This window comes from Anarrhichthys ocellatus, unplaced genomic scaffold (assembly GCF_004355925.1).
Source record: "Anarrhichthys ocellatus isolate YVR2014 unplaced genomic scaffold, GSC_Weel_1.0 scaffold41, whole genome shotgun sequence".
Taxonomy (NCBI): Eukaryota; Metazoa; Chordata; class Actinopteri; order Perciformes; family Anarhichadidae; genus Anarrhichthys; species Anarrhichthys ocellatus.
The window spans coordinates 1,182,620-1,198,606 of NW_022280071.1; the positions used below are offsets into that span (position 1 = coordinate 1,182,620).

The 15,987-nt window shown below is 40.9% G+C and overlaps 1 protein-coding gene across 1 annotated transcript in view; it reads left to right on the forward strand.

The window, feature by feature from the left end:
* Positions 1-15,894, forward strand: part of LOC116394811 (NT-3 growth factor receptor-like) — a 19,900-nt gene extending 4,006 nt beyond the window's left edge. Inside the window, exons 4-8 of the mRNA XM_031868134.1 lie at positions 5,944-6,056; positions 6,872-7,055; positions 8,420-8,443; positions 10,298-10,344; positions 13,165-15,894. Of these exons, the coding sequence (XP_031723994.1) occupies positions 5,944-6,056; positions 6,872-7,055; positions 8,420-8,443; positions 10,298-10,344; positions 13,165-13,284 (488 nt within the window). The 3' untranslated portion in view covers positions 13,285-15,894. The remainder of the gene's footprint in view (positions 1-5,943; positions 6,057-6,871; positions 7,056-8,419; positions 8,444-10,297; positions 10,345-13,164) is intronic.
* The last annotated feature ends 93 nt before the right edge of the window (positions 15,895-15,987 follow it).

Consider the following 15,987-nt stretch of genomic DNA (forward strand, 5'->3'; position numbering starts at 1 on the left):
CACACACACACACACACACACACACACACACACACACACACACACACGCGCACACACACACACACAGGGCTCTTCTGTTGTCTTTGCTCTAACGTCTTCCATTTAATGGTGACTCTAGGAAAACACTTATTAGTGTTATCATAGCGGTCAACACGCCCATCCGTCATCATTACGGCGCATACACATGTGACCTACAAAGGGAGCTTGTTTGCGTGAATGGGTCTGATTAATTATCCTGTCACATGGCAAATTAAAAAGGCCACAACAAGCTGCGCGCCTATAGTTCATCATAAAGGAAAATGCATGCGCCTGCCAGTTGAATGCACAGTTGAGTCTCATTACAGCTGATGATATCCTGATTATTCATTTAACCTTTAGAATGGCATTTTTTATTATATTATTATACTACATTCTTATATTCTAAGTCATTGTATTTATTTGTTTAGTTGTCAGCACTCATTAGCTTGACTTCAATAGCTTACATTTGGCTTTACGTGAGCACTTTCTGCCAATTTAACAGAAATAATTCTTCATTGCACTTCTTTCAAAAGCAATTGTCATTACTTATTACTCACAATACTCTCTGACGTCCCTATTGTCTGTGTGGCTCTCACTGCCAACAGGTGACTTTTGTTGTTGCTCAGTATTTTCTAAAACAGCTGGTCACTGTTGTTTTCATCAAAGGTTTTTCAAACAAGAGTATATAGTCCATTTGTTGGGGACTAATCTACATTCAGTGCTCTAATGAGTATGTGTGGCAGCAGGGTGGCATATGCAGGATTGAGTCAGAATAAACTACAGTGTGTGCTCATGGTAATGAAGACATTTCACCTAGTACCACTGTGATGAATGCACAATATTACCAGATACATTCACTGATTGGTTTGGCCTGCACATGGGATTTGATGAGAATAAGAGAGTTTCTATGTGGAGGTTAACAGTTGCTCTCCTACTCAAACATGAGGCACCTGAGCTTAAATGTTAAAGGGCCAGTGTGCAGCATTTAAGGGGGTTTGCAGAAATGGAATATAGTATTAATAAATGTGTTTTCTTTAGTATATAATTGCTTGACAATAACAATCATTGTGTCTTAGTTACCTTAGAATGAGCCGTTGATATCTACATACAGGCGTTTTCACATCAGGTTGCCATATCTCTCCTAAAGCTTGACACACTGGAGAAGTTTCCGTTGATTGCAATCTGCCACCTCACCACCGGATGGCGCCAAATCCCACACAAGGGCCCTTTTCAGGTGCTTTTTCTGTCAGGTATTCATTTCTTCATAGCTTTCTAAATGCAGTGTTACATCTTGTTGATGATCGTAGATTAAGCTGAGCGAGTCATCCACCAGACTTTTACAAAATAGCATTAACCTAATACAGTCCCAGCCCTATTGGTCACTCCAGCAACAGCATTGACATCCATGTCAGCCAAACTTTCATGCACCCTGTTTTGGATTTAAGACATATTGTGAGTAACAATCATGATTTCAACTGATGAGGTTTCTACGTCACATAACAAATTGCAGATTAATTCCACTAGAATATGGTACAAGCAGCAGTGGAATCATCACATCATCACAAATGCTCCTATGGTTATTACACAATAATGGCAGGGACCCGACAAGCCTGTGCATGATAATGTATCACTCACGGATGCACAAATCTATTCTCAGGGCGAGCTCCACCCGCGCATCATGCATATATCTCACTACACCCAGAGGCTTGAATTTAAAAACACGGGGCCGTTGAGGAAACAAGTTTGAGTTGCTCTGGACTGGAAACTTGTTTTTTGCGGGTAAGCAACGAGAGCCAAAACTGTGCCCACTGCCGTCATAAGCTCACTGCATTTGATTATTGAACTTTTCCCTCGTGTAGCCCTGGTAACTATTTGAAGCTCCGGTAGTTTTAATGGCAGGACCGGCAGGACAGATGACTCAGAGCACAACATATTCATCACATTATAGCCATGCGTCTCTTTGTGCATCTGGACACAGTTGGAATGTTTATTGATTCATGAGACGTGCAGTGGGTATACGTGTAATGATACAGCAACAGGGATGCAGTCAATAGGGATGAGAAATGAGCTGTGAGGCATAAATACAATATGTATGCCGGCCGCCGGTAAACATTAAATGAGAAGAAGAAAAAACCGAGAGTGAAACGGCGCCCACGATCAGCAGGACGACTGACTATTTGTGTTTATTATTTGAACCAGTTAACTTGACTTCTTCTTCCTTTCGCCTTCAAATCCAAAATGTTGCCGCAGTTTGTTTTCTCTGCGACTAACTCCGCAATGTCTCGTCACCCCAAAAACACTTTCTAAACAAACACAACATGTGAAAAGCAGACAGGGCTTATATTGCATAATGAGTTCATATTTTCTTCCGCTAACATTAGATAGTAACTCAGCTAACAGCCATATTTAGCATTGCGATTAGTTTAAAAGATCGTTCGCCAATGTTTGTCTTCAACAAAGTGAATTTGCTTCGGATTTATAGAGAAAGGGCTCAACATTTACTTCTACTACTTAAGAATCGGTCATAATCTGTGTTCAAGTTCAAATCTCCCATTGGAGTTAATAGACTCAGGGCCTGCCGCTAGTCTCCTAAAAAGGGCGGGGCAGTAGCAAAACCCACGTGACGCAAATACAGGGACCTGACTCTCAGCGGGCCGCCTCCTTTCTGAACCATCCTTCTTATTACTGATACAACACAAGCTGGATATAACGCTGTGATGCTGGCCGCACAGGTTGCTGATGTAGGTTACTTGTTAAATTGCCAAACAAACACTTGATCAATTGATTGGGTAAATAATCGGCAGATTATTATATAATTAGAACTAGTCACAGCCCCTCCTGAAACAAACAAATTGTCGGTTAGACACATACAGAAAGAGACCAAAGGAAATCCACAGTAAGTGATATTTATGGAAGTCCGTCCGGTGACAGTTTGAGTTTCTGTTTGTGCCAAAATAGGGACGCTATGTCTTGAATCGGCAAAGGTTTCTGGTGTTTCTCCATCTAATTACGTTGCCCCTGTTATCACACATTCCCTCGCTGTTGCATATTGGCTCCGTCTGCCTTCTGTTAATGACATTTTCCAGCTCGTCCTTTGGCTGGTTTCGTGTCTTGCTGACAGTAGTTACGTTTTTCATTTGACATTCCAAAAAAAGCAAGCTATCTACCGTCACTTTAGGCTATCACACGGCTGTCTGGATTCGGTGATCCGAGCTGCTGACGGAACGTGGTCTTGGGGTTTTCTTGTCGAGTTGCTCTCTCTCGCTACTTATTTGTTTTAAAAATATCCCTCATTGGTATATCCTTTGTCTAACTCTTTGCTAACGCGAATGGACCTCACAGCTGACCCCCGTGCTTGGTCCTCACTGCCTCTATATGAGTGCCGTTTATCAGCCCACTCAGTTCTCCTCAGACATCAAGCACACGGCTAGCTGCCATAGTTACATCCCATTCATCCACGTCTCGGGCTTGCGGCCAATGTTGTCCCATTCATCGATTCACCGGAGAACAGCGCTTCAGCAGAGGTGGACTCCTTCTGACTGGAATTAACGGATAATAATTACAGCAATGCATCCTGCGGAATAAAATGATGCGTTGACTGGAAAAGGCCACGCTGCACATAGTCCGAAAAACTAATCGTGATAAATGACTGACATCATTGCAATGACTTGATTTTATGTTCAAAACATGACAAATACATGCTGCAAACAGAGTTGAGTGGCAGACTGATTTGTTTTTTTTAAATGTTATTTGGCACAACCAAATGCACCAAACATGGATACAAACATTAAGCAGAGTCAGAGTGACATTAAAGGGGCTGTGCATACAAATGGAATCAAAGCTGTTTTCATTATTATCAATACAAAGCTCCCATGTGTGCAAATTGAAAAATGCCCCCACCATCTGCGACTATGGTCTGGAAGCAACATATGGACTGCACTCATTTTCATCAAAATGGTCTCATTGTTTCATGCATGTGTAAGGGTTTTTTTCTGCGAGTTTGCAAAAGGTTCCCCGACATGAGAAGTTGTGAGATACCTGAACACTGCAGCCCGGGAAGGAGCTACTTGTTGTTTAGTTTGTCTTGTGTAGCATACAGGGACTACAACTGCTATTCGTTTTGCAACCCTGTGTTGTACAATAAATGAACTTTGAACCTTGAGATGACGAGATATTGGCTTGTACCAATTGGTGATCAGAGCGTATATATCACAGATTGTTTTTTCTTAGGCCAATGTTAAGGTGCTCTAACAAACTTACTTTAAATCTTTGTTCTGCGCTCCATAACGCTCCGTAATTAACGTTATGGATATGGCTGTATTGACCGTCTTTTTTTTACCACAGCAGATAATGCATTTTTAGAAGGCTAAACTCCAACGAATAAGGATTGAAGCAGAATGTTTCGTTACATAAAAACATTTTCGCTACCTGGTGATCGGTTTAACTCTCAGCAATCTCGAGTAGCCACGATTGGACGTTATGAAAATAGAAACAATTGTTCAACCCTCATATCATATCAAAAATTTATGAAAAGCGTCGAACCTGACAGCAAGATTTCAATGAACTTTACTCTGGATGTTAACAATCTTTAAAAGTTGGCTTTTCTTAAGAATTAGGTGACCCCTGACCTTTCCTCTAGCACCATCAATTTCCACACAAAATATTACAATCCAACTGCCCACAAATCATGAAACAATATCAATTTCTTGTTCCACGGTTGATAGAACCTTTCCATTTTTCATATCTCGTGACCTTTCCTCAAGCACCACCCTCAGCAGAAACTTCAATCTTTTTCCACTTATGGTACTGTGTGTTCAAATGTGAGAAGCTAATGCATATAAAGCCTTTGCAAAGGATAACAATGGACCTGTATAGGCTCTTGGTGGAGCAAATTTAATTGTTCGTGCAACCTCAAGACATTTTAACTTGATCTCTAATTCATGAATGCACAAAGAAGAAATGGAGAGGGGTCTAACAGAAAGTACATGCAGAGGACCCATGTCGGTGTGTGCAGTGAGTGCTGGCTATACAGCCAAAACACGACAGTAGGTAACATTATATTGGCGACTAAAATACGCATTGGAAAAACAACTCCAGTGGTCAAATTCCTATGATAACCTGACACAAAACTTTGCATTGCGTCCTCAGCAAGACCAGGCTCTTTTGGTTTGTTTTCTATCAAAGACAATAGCATTGTGACGTGCAGTTAATACCGCAGCCCCTAGGTGCTGCTAGCGTGGCATTAGTCTTGCTAATTATTCTTACTGGATGATTATTAACACCCAAGGGTACTTTCATCCAGAGCAATTTTTACTCTCTTATGCATATACTGTATGTCAGACATATACTCTACAAATCGTTTTGAGCATCTGGAGCTTGTGAAACTCATCCCAGCAACTCTGATGATGTATTATCTTGTGTGTGTGTGTGTGTGTGTGTTTGTGTGTGTGTGTGTGTGTGTGTACACTTGAGAGGATGAATTCCATTTGTGGTGGAACATCTATTAACAGCGATCGTCTTTCTCTGGTGCCGGTTTTGAATTTCTCACCACGGGCTGTGGAAAGACGATGACACTGTTTGCAGCCGGCCGCAAAATTGTGTTTGCATTCGGAAAACATTTTGTCTGTCAACAGAGAGAAACACGAGAGCAGGAACACACACACATGCTCACACACTCCGAATCGATCGGAACAGATTGTGATGAGACGGTCATATTAAAATGATAATCAAGGTCTCTCCCATTCTCTATCACTCTCCCATTTCCTCCCTCTTTCTTTCATGTGCTGCCACAATACATCCAGTGTAATGACCGACAATATAAGCTTCACTAGTAGTGCACGTACACTGAAATACTTTCATGTCGTCCTTTGTTTCAATTACAAAGTGGAGTGCTCATCTGCCCTCTGCTCTCTTTGGTCTCTTCAGTTCCTCCCTCCATCGTGAAGCTGAAAGAGCCCGAACGCCGCCATGACACCTGCATAGAGTTCACTGTTCGAGGGTCGCCCCACCCGACGTTGCAGTGGTTCTACAGAGACAAGGTGCCGTCAGTGTGTCACCAAATCACGATCCAATCAATCTATTGTGCATAGTATATTGTCTAAATTATGTTATATTTTATGGCTGCTCTTTCTAAGCAATCATTCGTTTACCTGAAAAGAATGAACAGTTTGGCATGAAATGCACCTTGGAGAAACAAAAGGATGTATTTAACAATGGAACTGCACAATTGATTTGAAATATATCTATAATCACAGTACATTAATTTACAAGGTGTATTTATTGATCATCGTGTCTTACAGGCTGATGACGTGTTTTGTATAGCTGTCAGATAAATGGGTGCCAGTTGATTAAAGGTTTCAATATTTCTCTCTGAAATGAAGTGGATTAGAAGTTGTGTGGACATGATCTTTGGTTTAACCAGCCGCCCACACCAACGACCGCAGGTTTATGGTGCTGCAGATCAACGGTGGAGAGATTGAATTAAACAATACATTTGTGCTGGAATTAGCAGGAAGAGAGCTAATAAATGTTAGCTGTTAGCTTAGCATATAGCAACCAGTGGGCAGAAAAGTCCTCCTTGGCTAAATAACGGAGCTAGCAGCCAGACGAAGGCATTGAGTTACATTATGACGTATTCACGCTTTGTTCAGTAAAAATGAGTTTTAGGCAAAAGCAAATTATAATATAGTCATGATGTGTTCAAGCTGTTTGAAACAGATGTTTTCACAGCAATATTTAATGGATGACATAGCTGCCAGACAGTGGCCGAAATCAAAGCTGCAGGCACCAGCATCTGGTGTCGGGCTTCATGACTTGATGTCACCGTTCATTTGTTCTGTCACTGCCCTTTCAGGAAGTATCCCACACTGAGTATGTGCGTCCTGATATGGATATTTACCAGGACTACATAGAGGGCTGCCTGACCTTTAAGAACCCAACGCACCACAACAATGGCAACTACACTCTGACGGCCAGCAACTACCTGGGAGTGGCCACCAGTAGTGTGTACGGGCACTTCCTCGACAAGCCCTTTGATGGTGAGTTGGGACCTTGAGGGCCATGTTGAGTCTCTGTTGCATTGTTGAAGAAAAACTAATCGGCAACAGAGAACTATCTGCACCTGTTCCTCTCAACTGAAACCATCAGAACAGAACCATCAGTCCTTTAGTGATGACTGCTGTTGACATACTAACACACCATGGCAGTACACAGCTATTTTACATTGTGGCTTTGTGTTTGAACTGTTGGCTGTAAAACCTAAAATCACAGTAAACAATGATCATGATACAGTCTGCAAGCTGCCGTTTTGCTTTCCTTCTCATTCTATAGATATCTGTTATATGCTTACATGCAGCTACTGTAAAAAGTTCCAACTTCTTTTAGATTTTCACTCTGTTGGAATACGGAACCATTAAGTGTTTTCTCGCATATCTCTTCCCCACTTAATTTTCGCCCAAATTCAAGGTTGCCAGCTGTCTCCACAAACACACAATCCATTGATTGGATTATACGTGCCTGTGTACCTATGTACTGCTCAGATGTGTCACGTTTGGGAACAAACGTAGCACACATAAAACGTAACGTGAAGCCTTTAAACTGCTCGGTGGATGATAATCCAGTTCCAGGTACAGTCAAGAGGCCTGTGCTGGCAATACTGTGAATGGTGATCGGTCAAGCAGATGCGTCGCCACATCATAACAAGGACAACTGCAACAGACACAGAGGCTGGCTTTTAGCAGTAATGCAGATATGGAGCACAGGCACACAGAACAGGAGGACAAATGCATTAGAAAGAATGACGTTTCTATATATACAGTTAAGTAAAGACAAAGATGGGCCAATCTATGAATGGAGCAGTATGAAGTTGAAGATAGTCCTCATTTCCAAAATCGCACATATTGGCTTGAGTCACAAGAGCCTTCAGAAGATTTTCGGGTTGTCCGTCCTTCTGTCCGATCCATTCGCGTCCCCCTTGATTAGATTTTGTTGGTCAAATGTCGAGGTCACTGTGACATGTCATGTCCGTCCCCTTCTCGTGATTGGTTTAGCCCTAAGGTCAACGCGCGGTGTTAGCCTTTCCTCAGCTGCACCCCGGCTGCATTCTACATAGCATGACATGGTGACATGAAGCTTATATTTAGTCTAAGTGTGAATGAGATGCGGAGAACAAAGTTATATTTAGACCGGAGGTGACGGTCTCGTTGACGGTGTTATTTCTGGTGTTTTGCTCTTTTCACACCTTACACCCAATGCCCTGCCTCTAATCTAAACATTTGCTCCACTTAAACTATTTTCATCTCTCGGTTATGCTGTTCTCACGTACACTCAGATACCATACTTATCCTAGTCTGTGCAGCGTGTCTCACAGCGTCTTGTCTATCTGCTCTTTCATCTTCCACAGGCCCAGACACAGATTATGATTATGGTAAGTGATTTTTGTTTTTCAAAGAATCCCATTATGTTATCCTGGTTTAAATGTTCATGGTTGTCAAGAAGGAGTCAGCTCCTCAACATGACATCCTCTACATATGTAAATTTTACATTTTGTGCAATTAGCTCAATATCGTTTATATGTCAAAAAACATGACTCGTGACCCGAAGAATTCCACAGACTTGAAGGCATGAATTGGAGTCAGAATGTATAGTCCACTCTATTTTAAATACAGGTTCTCCTATTAAATCGAATGCAATCCAATACGGCAGCTCAGCCATACATGCTACACCACTTCCACTGCTGCTAAGCCTTATAATAAACTCAATACTTCTCTAAAACTCAACATTGTTATATTTGCAAATGCAGATCATATGTCTGAGCTGTTTTATTATTTATTTATTGGATTGCATTAGATTTTACCGATGTACCTAATAAAGGTGTCACCAAATTCACAAAGAATGAATTGTCGCCGGTGATGGCACCATCAACTCGCCAAATCTGCAATGAAGTTTTGCAGCTGAGTGCAATTTGCTCTTGTTTTCTTTGCGTCTGATCGTAATTACTCATGTTGTTTTGTAGACCTGGCTCTGGACGGACTCATTTCATTTCTCTTCTGTCATGGTGCCTAAATACACCTGAATGTCGCCAAAGACACCCAGTTCCTAAATATTGCAATACTTTCATCACCTCCTTTGACTATAAAAAGTTAGTTATTCATTATTTTATAGAAAATCTTCAAGAGTGCAAATTTAAAGCAGTAGCTACTTGTTTCTATCTGAGGTGCCAATTCATAACCCATTATTATATCATTTTAGCATCACTTTATTATAGTGACTGATTGATTGAATCTATATTGATTGGACATATACTCTTACATATATGGCCCAACCGTATAAAGTCACAAAACTTTACAGATGTGTAGTTGAGATCCAAATGAAGGCGTGGTTTAAAGATAGGCATGCTCTGAGCAGGGAAGGGGGGGCATTCCCCTTTGCATTGCAACACGGTCTCTAGTTGATTATTTAAATATTGTTTTTGTTTTATCATTTATTTTCAAAAAACGACACGCAGCAGACCTTTATTCATGACTCAACGTCATGCAACTTGGATCTAAATATGAATTGGACGTTTTTTGCGATGGGGCTCATTTGCATAGAAAAGGGCCAATCTTGCTCTTAATGTCTGCATATTACCTCATTTATATAAAATATAACATGCTTGGCAGCGCTGTTAGGAACCATACGTTTTTTTGTCTTATTCGTGCCGGTTTAGAAGCTGCAAAAGCCGCAAAATTCGTTTGCGAATTTGACCCTGAGTGTTTAATATTGTTCATATTCTAAAAGGGACAAGTCTTTATAATGAATTGTTTTTATACATTGTACTTTTTTTTTAAGCAGTCTCAACTAGAGCCTTTTTTGGAGGCGAAGGTTATAGGAGCTTGAGAATAATACATATCCAGTATATCAAGGGACATATCTTTCTATCAGCATAAATAAATATCTATCTTATCAAGGTGTGCCTGAGTAAATATGTTTTAAGATTTATACTTTCCCAGAAATGTGATCTTTAAGAAGATAGGATTTATTGTGGGACTGTACAGATGATATTGTGTCCAGCTTCAGTCTATTAACTGGCCTATAACGACAACATTGCAAGACTTTCATCTCTAAGTTGTGTGTCTTTCGCCTCCTTTTGTCTGCAGCTCTCTGTATTGATTTGAGTAGTTTTTCTGTTTTTGTTTTGTGTGATGACTTCTCTGCTCAGTTTCCCTGCAGAAGCAGCAGGTCTGTAAACTGTTGTGATTTTCACAAGCCAGTCTGTATCTTCTTGTGTTTATCCTCCCAGTGACCCCGACAGCAGAGACTCACAAACCAGAGGAAGATCATTTTGGGGTGAGTGATCGAAATGTTAAAACATGTTGAGTGTTTGGATGGGATGTTGTGCTTGTGCTTCTTTGTTTGGTCTTAGAGCAACAAAAGCCCATAATGAAAAGCGTCCTCGTCACAGGCCGGTATTATTGATTGTATGAAACAAGGAGCAGTTTCTAAAACGAGCATTATCACATGTTGTGTCTTGTTTCTACATGAAAACGATCGGATAAAATGACGGACTTGAGGTGGTTGAGGTCCTGCCAGCATTGCGTTTTCAAAAGAGTCAAATATAAGTCTTAGTGAATTTATGTCGCTAGAAGAAATGACCAGTTTAGCTCACATTTCAGTACAATATCACATCGCATTGCTTGGTGTTTTAAGGTTGGGATGACCCTGAATACAGGAGCCCCCCGGTATAAGGTCTAAACCGACACCTAAAATAAAGTGATTGAGTTGTAATTCTGAAACTATCTACTAAGTGTAGGTAACACAGAGCAGGGCTTCAGTGCTGGGTTTTTCTCAGGTACGCTCCCAAGGCATCTTGGACTTGTGTTGTGTCTTTTCTCAGTCCAGTGGGTGCTCTGACTCAGACTTGTCTTGGTGTGTAGGGCTTTTCAACTCCACCTTCTCTTGGCCTTGTCTATAACAGTGTCTGGTCTCGACCAAGTTTTTTTTTTTTTTTTTTGCATTTCCTGTGTGGCTTCTCTGCTGCCAGTGACAGCCAATCCGAAAGTTGTAAGCCAATTGAGTGGATGTTATCGGTGGTTATCACTAGCATTCTAATTCTTCAGATGCTCCAAATGGCACCTATCCGTTGTGAAAGTGAAACAAAATACCTGTAGTTTGTGGCACCAAAACTACTTTGTTAGGTTTAGGTGTTAGTGGTGCAGCGTTAGTTAAGTACATAAGATAAGTACATAGCAACAAATGTATTTAAACTCGTAATGACCGTTATGTTAAAGTAACAGTGCAGAGGAAGACCAAAAAAAAGATGTGGAACAAGAGAGTAGAACAAAAATCTGAAAATGTAGCTCAGGAAGTGAAGAGTGTCGAGAGCGGATGGTGCTGTTTTAATCAAGCCTTTCCTTCTCCGCCATTCGCCCGCTGCCGTTTGCTGCTATCTGCCGGAATCCCCTGGTGGCCGGTGAGCCTGAGAGTCGGTTAGAAATGTAATTGAGTTATTTTTTCTCCTGTAATTGACTGGGAAAAGATAACTGTTGAAGCAGAGGCTTTGACGGAGCGAGCGTAGTGGGTTAGTGTATGTGTGCGGGTGCCTTTTTTCCTTTTACATAAGTCTGTGTTTCGAAAAATACGAATACCTGTATGCATCTTTAGATTCAAGTGTATGACCGTGACAGATATCGTCCAATCTAAAGCCCAGCTAGGGACCCTCTAGAGGCTGCTGTGTTTCATTCAAGCTCATAATATGAAAGCAGCTCACCAGTGAGCCTATAAAAAGTCAAATTGATCCAAATGGTGGTTGCTAGAGGAAAGCACGGCCATGGAGTAATTAAATCCAAAGCATTTATCTCCTCGTGAATGTGAAGAAGAAGAAGTTCTTTATTAATCCATCTTGGGGATTTCATTCTCTTGGTGCACACGGGTATAGGCCCAACATACACACATATGACCCATTGACATGCATTACTGTTGTTGAGAGAGAGAAGGGGCTGCCAAGGTCAAGCAGCACTGAGCAGTTTGTGGTTCACTGCCTTGCTCGAGGGCAGCTGCACCAGGCCGTTCCGTATGGTCGGTGCTGGACTTGTACCGGCCGCCCCGAGCCAAGTCCCTAATGAATGAGGCAACAGCCTCTCAAATGTGTTCGACAAATGTAATATGGTTCTGCTCATACCCAAAGGGTTCATCTAAATTATTACGGTTAGGGATTTTAAATTTCTGTCAGAGAGGAAACATTAGTTGTTGTGTTGTTTTTTTTTGGGGGGGGGGGGGGGGGGAATGGGGAGAAACCGCCTTAATTAATAAAAAAAAGGCTAATGTATTTGAGGAAAACCACAAGATGACCGAGACCAAAATGCAGTTGACTTTGGCATTTAGCCGTCACGTCCTGTTTTTTTACAACCTGAAGTGACACGAGAGGGTGGAGCTAAGTGCAACTGAATGCTAACTAAGAATTTTTAGGTGACCAAAATATTACAAATAACTTTCATGTGGTGAAAACACACTGTGAAAGGGTTAAAGTTGTAAAACAAAAACAGGGGCAACTCCCAGACCGGAAAACGTTAGTGATCTGTCAATCACCGTGTAGCCCGGCCCTGAAGCATACCCTGCTTTATGGTCTGTTTGACTCTAAATGGACCATAATTTACTAAATGAACATCATGCTGTGTTGAAGAAGACTTGAAACTAGAGATTGAGACCATAAACTCATGTTTACAATGTTTACTGAGGTAATAAATCAAGAGAGAAGTAGAGTCACTTTCTCATAGACTTCTATACAACCAGAGGAGTCGCCCCCTGATGGACATTAGAGAGAATGCAAGTTGAAAGCATTTTTGCATTGGCTTTACTTTTTAGAACAGAATGTTGCCGTCTGATTTATGTGCATATTTCAAAATTGTAAGCTCCATTCATATCGTTAATGGTATGACGCTGCCACCTTGTGGTTTACTTGCAAGTTTTCGCAATATGAGCAGGTTGTATTTTTTCTAGCATGTTAAATAGCCTCCCAAATAATATATACTGTATATACTGTATATACTTAGCTGTTCCCCTGTAAGGCCTGCTGAGGTCCTTGCTGTGCAAAAATCATCCTTTCTTTATTCCTATGTATGTTTGTAATTGCCCTAACACTATGTCCCCCCCCGCCCCTCCGGTCTGTAGGTCTCCATAGCAGTAGGCCTGGCAGGGTTTGCCTGTGTGATGCTCGTGGTTCTCTTCCTTCTCATCAACAAATACGGACGACGCTCCAAGTTTGGCATGAAAGGTAAGAAGTGTCTCTAAATCTATTTGTTCCGTCTTCTCGAAGATGTCTTGAATCAGGCTCTTAGTGTGCGACACTGCTCTTGAATGCCGCTTAAAGGAGCGAATCGTGGACGGAAAGGCTGAATCCGTCTGCTTTGCCAATATCTTTGTCGTATTCATACTTTGTTTGGTGGACTGAATGGAAGGATGAAGGAGTTACGAGTGACTGAAAGGAAAGATTGCAAAATAATTAAAAGCTTGAAAGATTGAAAGATGAAAAGCACGAAGGGAGGAAGGACGTAGGGACAAAGAGAAGGGTGTGGGGAGGAAAGGAGGTCTCACTCATAGCTTTGCGAACATGGAAAGCATAATTTGAACCAACAATAGTCCAGTAGGAGGAAAGGTAAGGCAAAATGATGGAAGGACAGAAAGAGGAAGGCAACAAAAGAAAGAAGGAAACAAGGATGTTTTGGACGTTTGCTTTATTTTTTTACTTTCTGTTTCCTAATGGCCTTTCTTTCCACCATGTTTCTGTCTCTCTGTGTGTTCCAGTCTTTGGTGTGGACTTGCGTCTATGTCCTCACATCCGTCTAAGCTTTCAATATGAAAAAGAGGATGAAACCGCTTTAAGGATTTACGCTCACCTGAAGGCAGAGTTGCTTGGATCAGAGTTGAATGTATTATCTAATGATGAACAACACAGGCCCTGCTCGGGTCAGCTAGTTTCTCTTTGAGGAGTTGTGTTGGTGTGAGCTGGATTTATTAAAGTCCACTGAAGTAAAGGATTAAGCATGGGGGTGTTTTTACATCTCTCTCTCTTGCTCTGTCTGCTTGGTTTTAAGTCATAATGTTTGTCGCCATATACAGAAGCCGGTTCATACTATGGGTCATCGGTTTTAGGCGCACCATAATGACATCACAGCTTATAACTGTATCTTGGTATCCTGAGAAAATAAAAACTGCTCATATTTAAGAAAAAGTCTTAAAGGAGACATATGGTGTTTCTACCAGAACATTTTCAGATACTTTAATCTTTAAACAACTCTTCTTATTCTCATACTTACTGTCTGAATGTACTTGTATTCACCCTCTGTCTGAAACGTTCTGTTTTTAGCGTCTGTCTCTTTAAGCCCCAAAAAGCCCAGTCTGCTCTGACTGGTCAGTGTTTTTCCGCATCTTGGCTGTCTCGCTATATTACACTTTCTTTCCATTCTATACAAACAAAAGATAGAACTATAAACACCATATTGAAAACTCAAATCTAATGTATTAACAAAAAGACTCCAAATAGCTCAACATTAGCACAATTCCATTGTCTTCACTCAAATAGAAATTCTAACTAAACCAAGACTGACATCTGAAGGATTTAACCGCACATTGAAACAGCAGTCACAGCTTGAAAAGTAGAAAGTTAAATTGACTGATATTCCAACCTGCATTTCACAGAAATGGTACACTACAAACAATGCGAGAGCTTTCTGACTTGTGTGAAATACACATTTGAAAGTTAGAATGAAAGCTCTTAAGGCTCGGAGAAAGACTACTTGGATTCTTTTTTACGTTAGTAAACTGAATAGTGCCTCTTAGAAATCCAAACCAAAGAATTCTCAAGTAGCGACCAAGGCCTCAAATGCAAAGACAAAAAATGAAGGGCAGATTTAGATGCACATCGCAATGAAACGGGATGATTCTTACTAATAATGTTCTTCCTCAGAGGCTGAAGGAATATTTAAATGGCATTTTGCAGTCTCCAGGTTTTTTTTCGGGCGCCTTCATTAATTATTTAAATCTTCCGCCACACCAGAATCTAACGTAATTGACCTTCACACTGATGAGCTGCTCCACACATTCTCCATGTCATACAATGAGATCTCTTCCTGGTTCTCTCCCGTTTTTACTGAAAGCAGACATCCGTACCACGTCTCCAAATTAATCAAAGAAACCGTGACCTTTCAGCCAGGAGAGCGTGAAACAAGAAGTCAGTGTTGATGTATTTGTTACGTAACTTGTGTACTTCAGTAATGGCACTTCCGTAGACATTTTAACCCAAACCTAACAAAGTAAGTTTGTTACCTAAACTTAAATAAGTAGTCGTCGTTGCCAAAATCTGACTAATTTATTTCTTGTGAATACGTAACTTTATTTTGAAAAGACTGTATGCATGTAACGAGCGGAAATTGACACGTGTTGGTGGCTTTTGGTGGAAAATGTACGAACAACGACAATACGTTTTTCCATGATATCATACAAACAGTTGTATTGCCATACGTTAAGGTGGGAAACGTAGGACTCACTACATTTTGGTTGCCCAAAACAGGTCGTTTTTGTTGTGGTTTGCTGCCACTTTTTTCCATTATTGTTGTTAGGCAACCACCGAATAAAGTAAATTACTGAAGAAATATAAGAGTATTATGATGGACATTTTTTTTCAAAATATACTTTAAAGCCCCGCTCTCTTTTGCTCTTAATTCAATTCAATGTTTCTTTATTGCCATTAAAGTTTCAATGAGTATTTTGTTTGTATTTCAAATGTTAGAGTTTTAATTTAGAATTTAAGATGACAGGTTATTCCATTGAATGTTTTACATTTTAGGAGGAAGTGCATCTCTCTCTCTCTCTTTCTGTTTCCCTCTGTCTCTCTTTAACACAAACACACACACACAAACCCCATGTCTTAAGGGCACACACACTCTCTCACACACACACACACACACACACACACACACACACACACACACACAC